Source organism: Numida meleagris, chromosome 1 (genome assembly GCF_002078875.1).
Source record: "Numida meleagris isolate 19003 breed g44 Domestic line chromosome 1, NumMel1.0, whole genome shotgun sequence".
NCBI classification, from domain to species: domain Eukaryota; kingdom Metazoa; phylum Chordata; class Aves; order Galliformes; family Numididae; genus Numida; species Numida meleagris.
Window position 1 is genome coordinate 176,399,189 of NC_034409.1, and position 16,188 is coordinate 176,415,376.

A 16,188-nucleotide genomic window follows, 5' to 3' on the forward strand; every position below is an offset into this window, starting at 1 on the left:
AGAAATAGAATTCAAGTGACAATTTTAGGACAGTTTTAGAAAAATTCTGCATCTTCATTGAGTTCCACAGTTGAAAATTTGCCAAGTCTGTCTGTAAAGTTGGAGGAGTCTGTAGCAAAGGTAAAAAGCAGAATTCTCTGAAGGAAGCACAAATACTATTTTTTGGTGGTGGTGTTTTGCTTTTTCTCATTTTACTGTAATGAACAGTGAAAATCCTGAAAAAAATGATAAATTAGGAGTATGTCTTTTGTGACTGTACTCATGCTTTTTTTTTTTTTTTTGAGCTTATGCAAGTTCCTTAAGTTAACCTTACCCTAAAGTTAACAGACCTTAAGAGTCTGTTCTGCAATCCATTAAGGATGTAATGTGGCTTCTTAAAGGGCTTGGTGTATCTTCACAGGAAAGTAGGTCAAGTTTCCTTCTTCCTGCAACTAAAAAAGTGAAGATAACGTAAATATTTGGTATGGTTTCTTTTCTAAGGCTTGCTGATCTGGCATGACCAATCTGTTTCCTCTTTGAGTGGTAAAATGAACTGTTAGAGGAAATGAGTTTGGAAGAACCTTCCTGGGTCATAAGGTCTTGGGTGTTTAAGGCGACTGTGTGACACAGACTCATTCGGAAATTGACGGGGCTCCGTACTAAAGCCACCTACGTTTTGGTACCAGTGTGACTGTAATAGTGGGATTCTTGCAGTGTACATGCCTCTGATGATTTGAAATAAGATTTCCAGGCAATTTTAACTTGCAGCCAGCTCTCATCTCAGAGTTTAGTTCTCTCGCTTCTTGGTTTGGGGTTTTTACTCTTGTTGAAGAGCAGTGCCTTCTACGATAGCACAGTGCTTTGCTGTTTCTGTTAGAAGTACATCTCTTTACTATAATCTTAGATTAGAGTTGTCGCAGACTTGCCTAAAAAGGTTAGTAAGGTGAAACTGTGTTCAGTTCTAGTTGTTTTTGTTTTGTTTTTCCCTCTTCAAATCTCTTTGAGAATCTTAGATAAAAACATAACGGTTCCTTGAGGAACAGCTACCATCTTATTTAATGATTTGGCGGTGGTGTGTGGGTTTGAGTTTTCTGTGGGTTTGATGGGTTTTTTTGTTTGCTTGTTTTTTAAGTGGGTGCTCCTACAGTGCAAAGTTGACCCAGGCAAAAGGGTTTAATATAACTTCATCTTATCAGGTGATTCACAGTATCATACTGTAGCCCTCAGTAAAAATCAGGGGGTTTATCGCTTGCTGTCTTTGGCTATATTCACCAAAATTTTATTTGTATTTTATTGCAGTTGTGTACCTTGTGATTTTCCATCTGTCATTTGTCATGTTTGTGTGGTCCTATGGGAAGACAATTTTCACATCTCCTGCATCCCCCTCCAATGAGGTAAATCTGACGTTAGAAAAATGTCAATGCTTTTTTTTATAAGTAGATGAACTGTTTTCAGCGATGAAACTTGTTTGCAGTAATGCATGATTCACCTGTCCCTTCTCATTATCTGAAATAGAACGGCTTGACAGCAAATCATGAATGAAGATCATCAAATTACTCTTAAAAAACTGTGAGCTTCGTATAATGGCATTTCCTTAAAATAAATGTTTAATACGTCACAAATTTGACAGTCATGTATGTGCTGAAGCAGTAAGATAAGGTTTATTTGGGGCTGCAGTGCTTTGCTATGAAATAATTTGACATTTTTAAAATGGAAAAATCCAATGACTGTTTTTTGTTTGTTTTCTTGGTTTTGAACTTTGTTTGAAAAATGTAGTAATGCAATGTATATTCATAATCCGAAGGACTGAACCACTTACTACTAAGTCAAGAGTCGAGATTTAGTGACGACTGAGAATTGAATACATAAAGAAGCTTTACAGTAATTGCAAAAGAACACAGGGTGGATTCAAATTTTGTTTTGGAAAAGAGCAGTACTAATTGCTTTAAGCCTGAAATTAATTACTTTGTTTCTACTTTCTCTAAGGCATGTGTCTGTAGCATTTAAATGCTGGCACCAAATTTAAAATTCTTCCCTTGGTTTTATAAAGCTTTTAAACTGGATAAACTGTTTGAGATGTTGGATGCTCTACAAGGGTTGCATTTTTATTCTATTTTTGTCAAGACTGACAGCCAGTGCCAGCCTTAAACGTTTCTGCAAAGAGTTAAAACCACATTTCCATGGAAGAGTAAGCTCTGCTCTGCAGTTCTTAATTATGTCTTAGAAGTCTGTATCTTAGAAAGCTGCAAAATACAAAGCTAAAAACTATTTTGCTTCTTAGCTGAACAAAAAAGGACAATGCTGAATAATTAAACGTAGAAATTCAAAGGTGCTCATCTTCAGGGTGGATTACTTCAGCTTTACGTGGGACCATTCTGTGAGCAAACGTTTAGCAGGTTAGCTGCGTGGTTGCAACTCCCTTTTTTGTAAAGCTGTGTGAACTCAAGCTGCTCCTAAAGCTGTCTGGTAAATTTTGCTGTCTGCCTTGGTTCTTTAGCAATAGAAATCATTTTCTGATAGTACTTACTCTGTAGTTGCAGTAATACCAAAGGAAGCTTTTGATATTAGGTGAAAGGATATATGGGGCATATGGCATGTGATGAATATTTCCTATATTGCATGCAAGCATAGATCAGAGTAATACAATTTTCTTCTATGAAAAAAAAAAAGACAACTCAGGAAACACACTTCCTTCTCTCTCTGGGAAAGTCCCTTCTGTTCATGTATCAGTGAGTAATTTCTGCTGGCTTTGTTTAAAACCAGACTTCAGAATCTCCTCATTGTATGAGTATGAACATATGTATTTTAGTCATTTAAATTAGCTATTCTTGCAAAACAAACAGCATCCTGTGATCATACTGTTGAACTAAAAAGGGATTCTGCAGCTGCCCTAGTGTAATCCCTATGCGTTTGTTGGAAGAAAGAACAATCCACAATATTAGATCCAGAAAGAGGAAGGAAACAAAGGGGCTCTTTTTGTTTTCAGTAAGAACCACTGGAACCACGTTGGAAGTTCTGTTAGCTATGTGGTAATGGACAACTTTTGATGTCTTTGAACATGCATTTCCTGCCATTGTCCAGCGAGCCTGTGGTCTCATGGCCCTATTAATTTCTGAAATTAGAACAGAAATATAGCTCTTCAGAAAACCAAGATCTTTATTTGGGATTTTTAAGAGTAATACTCTGATGTTACTTGGAGAAACTAATGAAGTTTTAAGTCTCATGGTTTAGTTCCTTTTCTGTACATTAATGGCTTATCGTATAAATGTGATCTAGAAGTAGTATTTCATATTTAATGTAACTTCTACTTGATCATGGCTCATAGAGACAGCCACTTGGTACCCCAGCAGACATAAGAGGCAATAGGGAGAAAGGCATGATGCTTCACATCTATCTTAAGTGTTTGATGTGAGCATCTCCAGTTTCTGTATTTCAGTAAATACCTAGTCTTCTAGTTTAGAGATGGTTACTTTTTTTTTTTTTTAAATAAGTCCAAACTCTTGATGACTAAAGTGTTAAACTTCAGTTTCATTCTTCTCATGGATTGATTCTAATTCTTGATTATTTAAAAGGAGGCCGTGCTTCATGTCTCAACCGTGAATGATGGATAGGCTCAATAACTGGAGTGCTGTTAGGGCTATCATATGTAACCGAAGACTGTAACTAGATTCTGGGGGATGTCAAGCAACTTATTTGCATTCTGGATTGGGAAGTAAAACGGAGAAATTGCAACCGTGTCTTACTGCTTCATCCTTTTCTGTAAGCTGAGTCTTCGTTGTTGCTTGCCAACCAACTCCATTCCAAAAGTGGAAAAAGTACACGATGAGACAAAAATCTATGTGAACCAGTCATATACATATTTTTGGTAGGAAAATATGGTCGTATTAAGCCACACTAAGCCAGTTTTTGCTCCAGTTGCGCACACAGCATTTTCCACTCACTACTGTGAATACTTTGTCTGTGTGTGTTCATAAAAAGGGTTCTTGTCCTTGCAGGAAGCTCAGAATTTAAAAGTGCTTCAGAAGAGAAAATACCAGAGGAAATTTTGAGTTCAGCCTCAGCTCCACAGGGACTTGTCAGCACACTGGGTTTCGCAGAGCTTAATGGTAAAGCTCGTTATTTCAGTAGATAGGAAAGTAAACGTTTCACAAGTGAGTAAAAGCTCTCCAGGTGATACTGGTAATACTTGGAATTGGTGTAAGGCTTGAACAGGAGTGGTCCTCATACTGTACTCAGATTTGTAACTCTCTGAAACTGTACAGGCTTTGCTAAAACTGATTTCAGTACAGCTTATGGGTTTTGAGACCAACGCTGACTACTCCAAATAAAAATTCCATTTAAACTCTTTCAGTTTCTGTGCCATGAAAAGTGCCTTCCCCCACTGCTATTTTCTCTGTTGCTCTTTAGTCAGAGAAAGAATGTGGGGCATAAAGTGACAGCTTTAACCTCCAGTCACAGCAAGGGACTGTTTGTTAGACATTTCTCTTGTTCATGAGTGAGTTGAATTTATACTCATCAGGAGTTAAAGGTTGCACCTTCTTAAAACTCCCCCAGGTTTTTTGCTTTCACTGTGTTGAAGGGAAAACGCAATAGCTAATGTAGCAGACAGAGTGGAGGATCTTCTGTGGTACTCAGGGGGGAAGGATGAGGGCAGGGGTCACCCAGAGATGTAGGATTAAAACACACAGAGTCTCTTCCTTGGAGCTTGAATAGAACACAAAGTTATAATTACTCCCATCCTTTTATCCCCATCTTTTCGCTCCTAGTTCTGCTTATCAAAAGCTGATAAAGAACAGTATGAAAAAGAAGAGAGACCGGAGTCCCAGCAGGAGATTTTGAAAAGAGCTGCTAAAGACTTGCCTATCTATACAACAACAGCATCAAGAGGTGAGATACGGTTTTGTGCTCCTGAAGCTGCTAGTTTAATGCAGTGAGGTTTGTTTGATGTCAGTGAATGAACAATATGTCAAGCACCTTCTGCAAAGACAGTGAACTTGTTTGGTTTTTTTTTTCACCATGAAAAACTGGAATCCTTTTTCTGGAAGTCTCAACGTGCAACCACAAGCAGTACTTGGAATAGTTCTTTCAAAAAAGAGAAAAAGAAAAAAACACCTCTTATAGTAAGAAGCTGGATGAGAACATTTAGCTCTGATTCTGACAACAAAAATTAACCACAGCAAAGAAATATACCTAGAAATAGGTGAAAATTGGACTTTATGCTCAGTTTTACAATTATTTGTATCCCTCTTTCTTTTTCTGAGCTATGTCAATTCCATAGGTAGAGAATCTTCGTAGTTAAGGCTAGAATTTAATAAGAATCAAATATTATTTCACTCTCGCCTATAATTCAGTACAGAGCTTTAATATATATATAAACATTTTATTCCAATCTATACATGAAACTGTTGTTTTATGCACATGTATGGTTTTTAAAAATACCTGTTTCTCTTTCTTGAAATGAGGATTATTGTAGTGTTCTGCATAAAATACTCAGGATACTGTTACCAAAGTTTACTGTGACGTTCCAAACACAGTCTGAGGATACCTGGATTTTTTTATTTTTTTTTTAAATACAACCTCCCTTTGAGGGAACCCCATTTCCTGAAGTGGTCCAGGAAGCTGCTGCCAGCTCTTAGCAGTTCTGCTTAGCTGTAGGTGTTGGCTTTCCTCCTCCTTTCAAACTGCTTATGCTCCTGTCTTATTTCCATTGAGAAGAGCTTGAAGGCTTGTTTAAAAATACCCAGGAAAGATGAGAGAGCTAATTTGCTGAACGGTCTGCTATATCTCTGTTTGCTGAATAGGACAGAGAAAGCTAATGCTGAAAGCTGGCTTACTGGAAGATTGTAATTTCACGTTGAGATATTTAAGTACTCTGTCCAGAGGTGAAAGAAAGTGAGAGATGGTGGGGGAGGATCATTGCCAGAGGATGAGGGTGAATTATGGAAAGACTGAGGAGCCAGAGCATAAATGGAAGTGAGCTCTGTACAGTAGTAATAGAATCATAGACAAGTGTTTAAAATACTTTCTTGTGTTTCTTTAAAAAACTGAAAAGTGTATCTTGTGTGAGCAGGTACATGAAGGTCTGTGGAAAGAGGCGTGATGGGGTGGGAAGAGAGCTTTTAAGATTCAGTATATGTTAAGATGGAAAACCTTTGTAAAATTAAGTTACTTCTAACAATTTGTCCCTTGCCACTTGAATGCAGCCATCAGATACTGTGATCGATGCCAGCTCATCAAACCTGACCGCTGCCACCACTGTTCTGCATGTGACATGTAAGTTTCTGAATCTAAAATGATGGATTTTCTCTCTCTTAGATCATCACTTCAGGATGTTCATTTTTCAGTGTTTCAGCCCTTGCCTGACAGTTGATTTTACTGTTTGTTCCCTTGTAAAACAAATGGTACCTGGAGTTCAAGAAAGCAAATCTCCTGTTGCAGACCCGTAGACCAAAATGGCAGAACTTGCTAGGAAAACTAATAATGCTAAAATCCTTTATCTGAAGAAGTAGCAGTGGAATTACATCTTTGCCATTTAAAAGACATCGGTGTTGTTCCCTAACCTCATTCTGAGTCATCAGAGAAGTCTGTAAGGGCACTGAAGACTGAAGCTGTGAGCAAAGCTTTGTATGGCTGAGCTAGGGGAAATCTAATTGGCTGAAGAACCTAATACACGTCTTTTGGCTAAAATCAAATTTAGTAGCAAATGCAGCAATATCTGTTTGTCTGAGATGTCTGTCACCTGCCCTTAAACTAAAACTGGGTGACGATGGCTTATGGACTATTGAGTTTACTCACTGTGCCGTTTTTCCCTCAATTACTGTGAACAAATAGGAAGGGAACAAATGTAACAAAAACAGCCCTAAGTTAGACTTAGTTGAAATGAATGCTGGGTTGGCGTACCTTACCTATGCAACTCTGAAGCATCTTTTGGATTTGTTTTCTTTCAACATGCACATAAGACAAGCGTGGCTTAATCAACGATAGATGACGTAGCTTAAGTGTTGCTTAGTAGTTTAATGTTAATTTAAGAGACTCTTCATAGCTCTATTGAATCTCACTTGGTCATTTTGGTTGAAAGGGTGTCTGCTGCAGTTTGAAGACATGATGTGAATTAGGACAACTGGGAAAAGATACAGCGGGGAATTTACATTATAAAAGTACAAACCCCAGAACCTTTAGAAGCTAAAAGCGTGTGTCTTACAAAAAAAACATATTTGTTTTCTTTAACTTGCTGGAGATCACCTCTTCTCTTTTTCAGATGCGTACTAAAAATGGACCACCACTGTCCGTGGTAAGTTTATAAACACAAAATAAAGAAAAAGAACAGTATAATAATAATTAATCAAGTTGTACATGCTGCTTCAGAAATGAAACTTTGAAGTAAAAATTGATTTTTACAGTATTTCTGGAGGCTTTAGTATGTGAAAATGTGTGTTGCAGCTCAAACCATGCAGTTTTTCCTTATACAGAGAAACCCTGGAGTTAACAAGATCTATCTCTATGAGAAATAGCATTTCTTTTGTGCAGTATTGTTATCAAGAGGTGATAACCACTACCTTGTGAAAATCAGTTCCTGATTACTCTTCTGCAGTTTGTATTCATTGATAGTCAGCAAGAATATTTCCTACTATCTGTATAAAGATAAGAAGATTGTGCTATCTTGGCTTGAAGGAGTTTTTGTAACCAAAGCAACATCCTCTGAAGTTGATGGACAGACTTGTATGATCTGCAGTAGTTAGTTCCTAGTGTGTAAGACTCTCCCTGTAGAGACTGTATGTATCATATGCTTTGCCAGCTCACATCCTGTCCTGTAGAACTTACTGGGAGAGGGCCCAATTTATGGGAAGGCCTCAGCTAACTTGGCCAGAAGAAACAGGAGTTCATTCAAAATGATGGCTTAAAATGCTTCTGAAAAACTAGTGTCAGACTGTTCTGGGCATATCACTGACATCATACATGTTATACTCTGCAAAAGCAGTTGAATGTATTGTGCTTTTTTGGTTGTTGGTTTTTTTTCTTTTTAATTGTTATTATTTTATTTACTTTTTGGTATATCATAGTAACCTCTTTCTCTTTCCCCTCCTTCTAGGGTGAATAATTGTGTGGGATTTTCTAACTACAAATTCTTCCTCCTGTTTTTAATGTATTCCTTACTGTACTGTCTGTTTGTTGCTGCTACAGTCTTGCAGTACTTCATAAAGTTTTGGACAGTAAGTTCTAAGGTGTTTTTTTTGTTTGTTTGTTTAATCTTGCATGTATTCTTGAAGGCTGCATCAGCATGTTGTCACTCACCATTTATTCTGTTCCATAGTTCATTACCATTAACAGCATCATTCAAAGTGACTGAAACAGGAGAACCTTCTGAATATTGATGAATTAAATTATTACGCTGCCCAGAATGAATAACTGGGGGAAGAAGTTCTGATGAGGACGCTACAATTTCTCTGCTCCATCAGAATCAAGTGGCACAGCTTAGGTGGTTTTTTGGTTGGGTTTTTTTTTTTTTTTTTTTCTTGAGACTGTGAGTTGTAGATACATAGGTATAGAAAGAATTGATAGTATAAAACAAGTACGTGTGTGTATTTCACGTCAGTATTTTTAATTTTGTGTCTTGGACTTGTTTGTGGTTACTCTGCAATCAGATAAGACAGTGAATTTCTTGGGAACCCCCTGTTATCTCTGCTTTGGAGTCCTTAGGCATGTCTGTACTTCATACTGGTGGCTTTATTGATCTGATATGGAGAGTGTGCTAGGATAGGTATGGTGTTAATTATACCTGTATTCCTTGAAAGTATTATTAGTTGTTAAATGATAGATATGCATACACGTATCTTATTAGACTTAGAATGTATGCGAAGAGTGAGCATCCTTGCATGTCAGTGTTATTTTCCTCTTATCCGTTTTGTTCCAGTTGCTTTCCAGGCTGAACAGAATGTGTTCAGGTGTTGTTTCCTTTAGTCTCTGACACCTCATACTGTGCGTTCCTGCCTCTTGAGACAGAAGAGATAGCATCAGAATTCTCTTAATCAGATTCCATTAACTAACATGGGGGAAAAAAAAATCACTGCTTTATGGAAAGTTTTCCATCACGTCTTTATAAATAAACAACAGCACACGTTTCTTAGATCTAGTTGCTGTTGGTGTCGCTGTGAAGAGCAGTAATTACCTATTGCAAAAGAAAGTCTTTACTAGAGCAAAATGCCATCTCGGAGTAAGTGAAGCTTTGTCATGTATTCAGAATAGCTGTATTTGAGATCAATGTCACTAGACAGATAAGATAAATGGTACAAAAAGCATGTTTGTTTGTGTTCATCTAAGCCTGTGGGTCTCATCTGCCAAAGTACTGTTTCCCTCAGTTCTGTACAGCAGACTGTCACTGGAGAGCAAGGAACTGTGTGGGAATCGAGCTTTCGGTAATTTGTGAGATGAAGATCATGGACGTATTTATCAGTTGTAGTTGTGGACTGGTAGATATTTCAAATGAAAAGGTCCCATTCTGCTGTTCAGTCTTGCTTGACTGTAAATAGTTGAATTTTTAATTTCTAAGCGTGCCACTCCCAGACATTCTCCTGGCTGCTTCCCAGTGCTTTGTACGCCATTTCGAACGTAGCTGTAGATGCGCTTTTACATATTTACCTATCAGTGCTTGAGCAAAGATGAGTTTGTTTTGTCACCTCACTTCATAAATGTTACTGCAGTGGAAGTCAGCAGGACTTCTGACCATAACAAACACTGAATACCAGCATTTGCAGCAAGCCTATTCCAAAGCCCATCGGACAAGATAATGAAGTGGACCCTTGAGCAGAGGAAGTCAACTTAAGAGGGCTTTTTTTTTTTTTTTTAATGATTTAATTGCTTAAAATGCTTCCTACAAGAATGGGTTCCTTCTAAAACGTGACAATAGAAAATGTAGTTGTGTGTTTGCACTTGTTGCTTTAATTTCCCAATTACTTTCTTGATCTTATAATTACAATAGAACTCTGACTCGCTTTATGCATACTAAATCATTTCACAAAGCTAATTTTGCTGTGATTTTATGGTAGTTTGATTAAACTAGAGTTCTTCAAAGAGTTGGTGGCATCATAATCCTGCAGGCTTGCAGAACTTAATCCAACTCTCATATTGTAAACGTTTTGGTAGGTGCTGATGACTATACGTTAGTCCTGGAAGCTTCTCTCTGAATTTGTATCCAGATCAGAGGGGGTACGGGTGCGTGCTCACTCTAGGTGGCTTCACTACACTGCTAGTGCTCAGCTTTGTTTGCTACCCCATCAGACAGGTAACTGTCAGGGTTCTCTAGATTTCGTTAGTTTCGAGGGTTTTATTTCATCATAGCTTGACTGTCAGGAATGTTGTAGTCCCCCTTCAGAAGGTTGAGGTTCTTTTTTTGCTTTTTCACAAATGTTTTCAGAGAAAGTGTGTAACAAACTGCATTGTATACCCAGTGCTGGGGTTGAGGATGAACCACTTGTAGCGTAGCCTTGATTAGAACTTGGGGTGATGAGATGATAAAAGTGTATGTGCTAACTACACAAATTTTAGCAATGCGTTGTGTTGCACTGTTGGTAATACCTGCATAATGGCACAACGTTCACACACTTGCAGGTTTGTGAGGTGTGCACACCTACCTCTTGTGGAAAAAAAATCTGTGTCCCACTTGCACATACTAGTCTCGCATAGCATCTTTCATGCTGTGTGCAGAAGTACTGGCCAAATAGTTTAATAGTGGTCCAGCAGTGATGGAGCAACTGCGCTGGCTCTGAGTGTTTACAAGTGTTTACACTCTTATGTGAGTATTACAATCTGTTTTGTAGATCAGGGTAATATGAATGCCGTTTTTATTCCTTTTGTTATACTCAGAACTCTTTTTGTTATTAAAGTTTCATTTCTACCTAGGAAGTTGTTTAAGATGAGCAGATAAAACCGCAGGTTAACAAAATGTGTTTGATACAAATGCCAGGGCTGGCTGAACGCCCAGTCCTTGACACCTTGTTTACATAGTGCATGGTAGTACTTCCCAGTGGAAGTTTGTATCAGCTCTCATTCTTGCTGTGCTCTCTCCCACCTTGAAACCTGTATATTTTCCAGCTGTTTTCAGTGTCTTTCAGTGCCCTCCAAATTATTTTGACAATCCTGAGCGTAGCTAATTTAAGTATATGATGTGTGTTCCAGGGCAGATGGTGCATACTTCTAAAAACAACAACAACAAAATAAAAGCCCTCTGCATTTAAAAAAAAAAAAAAGTGATTCCTTGTCCTTGGTTAGAACTGAGTCCTCTTGCTTATACACAGATGAATGTATATGAGATGTTCCAAGTTTTTTCTAGATTTAAGATGAGTAACAAGTTGAGTTCTGACAGCTTTTTTTTTTTTTGCTTGGTTTTTTTTTTATTTAGTTTATGAAGTGACCTGATAGATGCCCAAATGACTCAGTGCTTGTGAAGGAGTTTGTAAAAGGCTCTTCAAAATAGCAGCTTGCTTTGGTCTGTGATGTGTGCAAAGTAAATGCAATTTCATGGTGCAAATCACTTCTCTTTGTAAGCACTGCAGTTTTCCCACCTGCAAGGCTCTGCTTCTGTGCTCTGCTAAACATGTTTTTTAAATAAATCATGGTGGAAGTTTCATTGTTTTCACATGCTGTGGCGTGTGGATTGCTGCTAGTACACAGCTGTGGCTGAGTCTGTGATACACGTTCATAGAGTGCTCCCTTCTCTCCAGGAAGGATATTAGATTTTATTTTTTTTTTGAAAGATGCTTGAGTTTTGCCAACTCTCACTCAAGAACTTAGAGCCAGTAGCTGAAACTGTGTAGTCAGAAAAGGTGAATGCTCTCTGGGGATTGTGCATATTCATCCTGCATAATAAAAAATCCTTCTCCCAGTTGTAGACCTACTGGCTGAAGAAGATGCAGCTGAAATAAACTTATCTTTTCTGGTCCAGACACAAAAACGAAGCTGTCACTGCTCTTCTGAGCTACAAAATCAACTGGCCTGGGAATTGTTCATAGAGAACTATGTCATTTAAGTAAGCAATTCCACAAGAGTCATATAGGTAGTACTTTTTGTAATGCTTAGTAGTTTAATGTTCTAGTTTCTTATAGTCTTTCTTTATACAGTTGTGTGGTGAAAAGCCTGAACGTGTAAACTCTGATTCCTTTTTTGTTTTTGTGTAAATTGCAAACTGTGGTGTTGGAGTATTGGCAAGCGTGAGTGCTTGGGTGTATGCATGCCACCAAGAAGTTATGAAAATTAATCTGAAAACCATGTTTCCCAGGAAAACTACCACGTGTTCTGAGGTAGGGAGAATCGTCATAGCTTTAACACAAAGCTTAGGGGCTAGCAGCAGTTGGGGTCGGCTGTGTATTTTACTAGCTTTCATTGTAGGGAATCAGGAAACACTTTATGTCCCTTCAGTTGTGGGAGGAGTTGACTGCTGCACAAATTATCTGGGCAAAACAAGATCCAATAAATAAATTAAGGCAATAGATAAGGAAATTGAACCCACATGGCAGTTCAGATAGCTGGACTCTGCTATCCTTTGCTTCCTCTAGCATTATCTCTCAGTAGCTGGCATTTCTGAAAACACTGTTAATATATGCCAGACTCCAGGGTAAAAGCTTGGGCTCTCCCTGAGGCTTTCTGCACTGCAGTCTAACTTAATGCATCTCCCATGCGATCGGTTTGTGAAGCACTCACACCTTAGCTAAGGTGGCTACCCTTGTATGAAGTTTGGAATTTAAAATCTGGCAGGTTTTTTGTTGCTGTTTTCGTTGCTTTAAAAAAAGAAAACTTGTCCAGGGAATGGCAATTTATTTTTTGTGGTTTTGACTGAAAATATATCTAATAAATATGTTCTGAAGTCAGACTTTTTTCTATATTTATAAACCATTGCTTTGTACTTCTGGAGTATTCTGAGCTTTTCAGAGCTGTTTTCATCATGCATCATGTTGGCATAAACCGTACTTGTGGTGGGAACTAGCAAGGAATGCACCCAGCACAGTCATGCTGCTCAGGCTGAGGAAACCACTTGAAAGTGATCCAGCCACAATCTGAATAGCAATACTTCAGAAGAAAATCTCATGCCTTGGCAGTTAGCAATGCACTCTTAAGTACTCTGTCCTCCATTCTCTTGGAGAATGGGGCTACGGCTGCTGATGGGCGTTGGAACTTGGCACGTCCGAGAGCACGTGTGCACACCAACCATTTCTTTCTTAACAAAGCTTGTGCTGTTTTCGAACACTTGGTCTTAACATAATGTTAGTGTTTAATAAATTGTCTTTGTTTGCACAAAGCTTTGCCGCAGGAAAGCTGCAGAGAATTGTCCAAAGGTAAAATTCAATATTGATGTAATTATTTAAAAATTGTTCCTACTATAATTTCTCTAATCCAGTCATTCATAGAAGTTATTTACACCATCACTACAGTGGAGGAAACTTGTAGTTTGTATTGCCTATGAATGTAGGCACTGTACATGGGTGTAGATACACCTGTCTGCACTTGATCTTAATTGAAATGTCTTTTAGGTAATCTTAAAAAAAAAAAAAAAAAAAAGCCTCAGATAAATGTGTATACTGAATGAGCTAATGGAAAAACTAATGGCAGTGATGCTGACTAAATGCTGAATAAAAATAGCTTCTCTGCTTTCGTAGTGCTGCTAAAGGTCAGCTGCTTAAAAGCTTAAAGGAACTGTGATTTTGAGGATGTAGAACTGGAATAGTACTGTTACAAATCCCACTGGCCTCTTGAAAGTGCAGCCCTAAAAATGGTTGGGGTGGGGGGTGGAATCAACTATCACGTGTGGGTGGGAGGTTATTTTTTAGGCAGTGATTGTACTGAAGTTGTTTTTCACTCTGGTGAATAACTTCTGCCTTGTCAGATATGGCACATTTGTTCTGCTAGGTACTTGCTGTTTTTTTCCCCAGCTTGAGAGATCATCCAAAGTTGAAGATCAGTCCCAGGAAACTGGTCTTGTCTGGGAGCTGTTCAATCGTGGCAACACGATATGACTAAGCTGCTTCCCTTTCACATTCCTTACCAGCTCAAAAGTAGGTTCAGTACTATTAACTGCCAGGAAAGAGTTCAAAACTTTTTATTGTATTTTATTCCCTTGAAAAAAGTGGTTTGGGTGTGTTTTCCCTGCGTTTCTTTGGCTGTGGCTGCACAGTCAACATTTTTTTTATAGGACTCTTTATCCCCTGCTGTGCGTTTACAAACTAACCTGATTATACAGTGTTACTCACAGAACATGTCCACTCATGTTACTAAACTCAGATGGAAAGGGTACTCAGCAGCCTTCAGTGATACTGTACACCGGTTTAAGGTGACATGGAAGGAAGGCCCTGCTTGTGCTTCTTTTCTTTGTGAAAAGTGGGGTGAGAGACCTGTAGCAGAATGGGTGTGGCAGAAAATGTTTAGTGATAATACTGCATTAGCTGCTTAAAAAATGTTAACATGTTAATTTCTTTCTCTCTTTCTCCTCAGAATGAATTGCCAGATACCCATGCAAAATTCCATGTACTCTTCCTTTTCTTTGTGGCAGCCATGTTCTTCATCAGCATACTGTCACTCTTCAGCTACCACTGCTGGCTAGTTGGCAAAAACAGATCAACAATAGGTCAGTTATTGGAATATGGAACTGTTCCTTGTCCAGAAAAACACATTGCTGAGAATGAGAGGGTATGCTTTCATGGATTAAGGGAACATTAAAATTCTGTGCAGTAAGAAGCGTCTCTGGTGAAAGCAGTTAAAAGTGAAACGTACTGTCTTGCGGGACATGAGAAAATGATGCATGTGTAGTGGGTTCTCTGCTGGAGCCAAGTGAGGAGATTCATGATGAATGTGAACTTCTTTGTTTCTTATGTTAAGATCCGTGAGGCACTGTGCATTTCTGTTGTGTGACTAAATAGTGTTAAGACAGAATTGCTACTTACCAGCTACCCTGTTGTTACTGCACTTTGAGTAGCTGGATGAATCCACCCCAATTGAAGACTGCTGTGTATGAACATAATCCATTTTGTTCTGGATCAGAAAGAATATTCTTGAACCCTGTAAAATAAGCAGACCTTGGTCTTAGGTAGTGACCTGTAAAAGCACTGCAGTAAAAATGGAAACACTGATGCACATTTCCTAAGTAATAAAACTGTAAGGAATGCCAGTAATGTTTTAAGTGGCTTTTCTTTGCTGGTGGGTATTCCTACATCTAAAGTAAAAATCTTATACCTTTGGATAGAAGTTAAATTCCTGTCCCCAGAAATAAAAGAGTTAATTGAAAGTCATAATACTTTAAGCTTGCTAGAGTTTTTCGTGAAAGAAATGTTTTTTATTTCTTGATGTGAAGATTAAATCCTTTTTGGTTTTACATACCTACAACTATGGAATATTCACAGTATCTTTTTTAGCTTTGAAAAAATTAGCATGTGCCTTGCCCAAAAGTCATGGTTCATAATTGACAGTGCAGTCAGTACTTTTATTTACTTTCTGGTTCATGACTGTGAAAAGACAGACTGTTTGTATGGGCAGAGCAGTGAGTCCTCTAGGCTCTTGGCCAAGGGTATAACCTGACTGACTAGAAAAATGGGATGTCAGTAGGATTTAGGTAGTTTGCTGTAGTTCATGGTGTGTCCGTTTCAAATGTAATAATCTCACCTTTCTCTGATACCATGGTCCTAATTTGACTTCAGACCTTGGCAGAGTGAGGAAAAATAACTCATATATGAGCTTTAAGGACAGTAGAAGTTTGATTCTGTTAATTCCTCCCCCTTGATTGCTCACTGCTTTAAAGTAAGTTGCATGTTCTTCTCTTACAGAAACATTCCGTGCACCCACATTTCGAAATGGCCCAGACAAAAACGGCTTTTCTCTTGGATGCAGCAAAAATCTGAGGGAGGTTTTTGGAGATGAAAAGAAGTATTGGCTGCTCCCTATTTTCACCAGGTATTCAGTCGGAATGGAAATTAATTGGGAAATTAATTGATTAATTGATTCCGTAATTTTCACTTTGCTTCCCCTTTTCCCATGTAACGAAGCACAATTGAAAAGCCAGTTTGTGCATCTTGCACAGTTGGCACAGGGAAAATCTAAAGGAGAAAACTGAGCAAACTGCATAGGGTTTTAATTCAAAGATAAGAGCCTCGTTGTGAAGGGCAGGAGTTTGGAAATCTCTGAGAATTGCATTTAAGAAACAGTGCGTGTTTTGTTGGTAGTGTTAGTGTC

At 38.3% G+C, this 16,188-nt stretch overlaps 1 protein-coding gene across 1 annotated transcript in view; it reads left to right on the top strand.

The window, feature by feature from the left end:
• The window catches only part of ZDHHC20 (zinc finger DHHC-type containing 20), a 45,981-nt gene that overhangs the window by 20,029 nt on the left and 9,764 nt on the right, over window positions 1–16,188 (top strand). The window contains exons 3-9 of the mRNA XM_021379572.1: window positions 1,279–1,373; window positions 4,746–4,866; window positions 6,183–6,252; window positions 7,238–7,270; window positions 8,069–8,189; window positions 14,458–14,590; window positions 15,783–15,909. Coding sequence (XP_021235247.1) covers window positions 1,279–1,373; window positions 4,746–4,866; window positions 6,183–6,252; window positions 7,238–7,270; window positions 8,069–8,189; window positions 14,458–14,590; window positions 15,783–15,909 — 700 coding nt within the window. The remainder of the gene's footprint in view (window positions 1–1,278; window positions 1,374–4,745; window positions 4,867–6,182; window positions 6,253–7,237; window positions 7,271–8,068; window positions 8,190–14,457; window positions 14,591–15,782; window positions 15,910–16,188) is intronic.